Raw genomic sequence first — 3,939 nt, 5'->3', positions numbered from 1 at the left:
GGGGCTGGCTGGCATGTGGAGCTGGGGGATTGAACCGCAGTCCCTGTGCTTTGTTAAGCTTGTTCCAAGTAGGTGCTCCAGACCACTGAGCCATCTCACCAGCCCCTCTAACACAGTTTTATTTCTTTGTTTTCTAATTCATGAAATTAGATATGGATTTGACAAATAAACTCTGGCCAGAAATAAAAGAGTTTGTGTTCAGTGGGAACATATTTTGGTTTGCCTTGCATGGAAACCAAGTAAGGAAGTAGTAATAATGACATCTGCCACTTAGATGTAATTGCTGTGCACTAGGTGCTGTAATTTAGTATGGACCAGGGAGCCAGATGAGTATAGTAGCCAGATGTAGGCAGGAGCAAAAACCAAAAAGGAAGGGTGTTAACCTAAGAAAGAGAACTGAAGAGGCTGAAGTGCGAACCACAACATGAGTAATTTGATGTGTCTGCTATGGAGGGTGTGCGCAGTGCTCAAATCGAGTTTGAAAAGTTGAAGCCTTGAGTGCTACAGTATGAAGTTCAGATGCTGAGAAAACATGAGAGGTTCTTAAGAGCCTCCATAGAAAGGTTCTTCAGTACAGCCAGGCATAGTGACACAGGCCTGTAACCCCAGTACCTGGGAGGCTGAGGCAGGTGGAACCCCATGAGTTTGAGGCCAGCCTGGGCTACATAGTGAGTTCAAGGCCAGCCTGAACTATCCAGCAAGACCTTGCTTCAAAAAACTGATCAAACAAGCAAAAAAGAAAAAAAAATTAAAACTTCAGTGTACTCTTCAGTTGACGAAGATACTACCAGAAATTGCCTAGGGTAAAAAAAAGTCCAAAAGGCATGTGTAGGAAAATGATGTGGAAAAGATCGTGGTTTATTTCTGAAAATGAAGGTAATTTTTTTTGGTAAAGTTGAAGGGAGTGAGAATGGAAATGAAATTGGGAGAAATAGATGATCCAGTTTAACACTTTTTTGCCTGCTGTATCTTGAGACTAAGTTAGTCTCAAGTGAAATACCCTGACAATTCTTGTCTTTCTGTTTTGCAGATATTCCAAGAGTTCAAGTTTATTCTCGTCTTCCAGCAGAGAATGGGAAGCCTAACTACCTGAATTGCTATGTCTCTGGGTTTCATCCACCCCAGATTGACGTAAAATTGTTAAAAAATGGCAAGGAGATGGAGACGGAACGGTCCGATCTTTCTTTTAGCAAAGACTGGACTTTCTATCTCCTGGCGCATGCTGCTTTTACCCCAAATGACGAAGATGAATACGCCTGCAGTGTTACACACATCTCACTCAGTACACCAATGGTAGTTAAGTGGGGTAAGTGTCCAATTTTTTCCTTACCCACATGTAGTGGTGCGTGCCTAGAATCCCAGCACTGATTATCCCAGCTTCCTGCTGAGGCATGAGGATCATAGTTTGAGGCCAGACAGTATTCGTTAGTGTCCCTGTGTCAAAAAAAACCAAAATCCACAACCCAATAAAGAAACATAAAACCTTCCTTAGCCATTGAAAGTTGTATCAACAAATCGGCATATTGGGATCTGAGAGTTTTAGGGAATATTCTGAAAGCATGTTTAGAGGTACCTTCTGGGAGGCCTCTGTCCAACTTACTTCATGACAAGGTCTTGGCTTGCAGCCCCACTATCCTGGCACCATGCAACTGTAGACTCCTAGTGTTTTTTGATAGATTTGGCTGTGAGGTGGGAGGGTTGGGTCCTAGTGGGGAATTCTGAACTAATGTCCAAGATTAGGAATGGTAGCTTGTACTCCCAGCTTTATTTCTAACAGTTTTGGGATTTGTTAGCATATTAGTATATTTTTAAAGTATATTATTAGTGTATTTTAAAAGTAAAACTTAATGTTCTCTATTTTCTTTTTCATAGATCGAACCAAGTAACTAACAGAAGCAGGTGAGTTTTTTTTTTAAAACCTTAAATTTTGTTTTGTTTTAGTATGCTAGGGACTATTTATAGACAGCTCTAACATGGTAACTGTCACTTTATGAAGGATGTAAATCAGAGTAGCATGTCAGCAGGCAAAGAAGAGTCCTATGGGTCCCATTCCCTGCTTCTATGGAGTGCCTTGAGGAGGGTGTGGCTCAGCCAACATCTGCAGAGTCATTGTGAGTGTGAATGGCAGGCTAGAAGCAGCCAGTTGTGAGGCGTTGATCTTTCTTTTGCCATTTCTTCACTGGCATTTCTGAGGAGGAGGTTTTTAGAAAGGAACTACTCTTTTCCTTTGCTTAGCAGTTAGTTTGTTCTTCATCCCAAACAGAGTGGTGACACAGTTCTGCAGACACCCACTTCTTCCATGTCGTGTTCAGCCTCAATGTGGGTATTGTGTTTGTTTTCTAGAGGCTCCCAAGGCACCAGAGGCAAGAAGTGAAAACGTTGTTTTAAATCCATGTAGAGATACTGCAATAGATGTATCTATAAGAATTCTAGAAGCATGAACCAGAGAGGAACTTTGAGTTCTCTTAGTCTTAAGTTGGAGTTCAGTGATAGAAAACCCACTTTTTAAAAAATGAAATTCTTGCCTGGCAAGTACAAGAGCTTGAGTTTAATCCCTGGTTCTGGAAAAAAAAAAAAAATTCTATAGCCATGATGTTGAAAACCCGTTCAAATCTCCTGTTAACATTTTAAAACAGGGAAACTGACTTAAGAGATCATAAGAGAAATTCAGTGCTCTACACAATTACTTGAGTACTAAATGGTAGAGTCAGGACCCAAATTCTAATACCAGCATTGTTTCCCTTTAGTATTACAAGCATCAAATGGATATGTCCTTTGTAATGTGTTTGTAGAATTGCTTGTAGTTAGTTCTTTTTTTTCTTTACTCATTATTAACTTTATTGAAAATCAATAATAATTATATAGCAAATTAAAAATTGTAGACAAATATTGAAATGTGAAAGATATAAGACGTAGACAGTGCATTTTAGAAAAAATATTTCTGAAATGAATATATAACATGAGATTAATAATAGATTGCACATTGTAAAAAATTTATTTACAAACTTAAATGAGTATAACAAAAATAGTCTAAAATAAACATGAAGAACAAAGAGTTTACAGATCAGTCATATAGTTTTCTCTGTGTCAAAATCAAGAAACTTATATTCGTATAATTAGAATTCTCAAAGTAGAAGGGGGTAGGCAATAAATATTTAAATATTTAAAATTTTTGAATTTAGTTAAAATTCTAGCACCACATTTCCAAGAAAAATGAACCTTTTGCACAAGAAAAATGAATAAAATCATACCAAGATACACAAAACTAATTGTAAAGAAAAAAATCATTAAAGCATATACATAGAAAAAATATTAGCTATGGAAGAACAAAATCAAATAGCATCTTATTCCATATTAGAAAACAAAAAGAGCAAGTGGGTAAGAAACTAGACTTATTTATTCACAGGACTGAAGGAAAAAAAAAATCTGTCCTCATTGAGTTTTATACTTAGTAAATATACCTTTGAAAACTAAAAGTGAAATATTTTCCAGTTATACAAACTCGAAATATTCTTAATACCTTCGACATAGCATATAGAAAGCAACAAAGAACATAATCCAGAAGGCAAGAGAAGTTGCTATATAGTCCTGGATAAAGAATAAAGAGCTCTCCAAATGGTAGTTATGCAGGACTATGTAAAATATAATTATATTAGATGAACCCATTTAAAAGGCCATTGACGATTTCCACAAAACAGTATTAATCTTACATTATGTACATATTTTTTCATATATATGTGTGTGTGTGTGTGTGTGTGTGTGTGTGTGTAAAAGACAAGGAAGAACTAATATAAAATCAATGGGAAATTGAAAAACACTTTTTTAAAGATTCTAGTACTAGGAGAAAATATACCATGTCTTGTACGTAGATTATAAGTCAAAGAAACAGTATAAATCATAAAACAAAAATTAAAATTAATATTCAGAAAGTTAATTACA

General features: G+C 36.4%; 1 protein-coding gene across 1 annotated transcript in view; it reads left to right on the top strand.

Moving 5' to 3' along the window:
• B2m (beta-2-microglobulin) overlaps positions 1-3,939 on the top strand; it is a 27,270-nt gene that overhangs the window by 11,232 nt on the left and 12,099 nt on the right. Inside the window, exons 2-3 of the mRNA XM_023710896.1 lie at positions 1,031-1,306; positions 1,873-1,899. Coding sequence (XP_023566664.1) covers positions 1,031-1,306; positions 1,873-1,886 — 290 coding nt within the window. The 3' untranslated portion in view covers positions 1,887-1,899. The remainder of the gene's footprint in view (positions 1-1,030; positions 1,307-1,872; positions 1,900-3,939) is intronic.

The sequence above is a fragment of the Octodon degus genome, unplaced genomic scaffold (genome assembly GCF_000260255.1).
Source record: "Octodon degus isolate 3935 unplaced genomic scaffold, OctDeg1.0 scaffold00002, whole genome shotgun sequence".
NCBI lineage: Eukaryota > Metazoa > Chordata > Mammalia > Rodentia > Octodontidae > Octodon > Octodon degus.
Note: the sequence above shows the minus strand (reverse complement) of the source record. Positions and strands in the feature narration are given on the sequence as shown.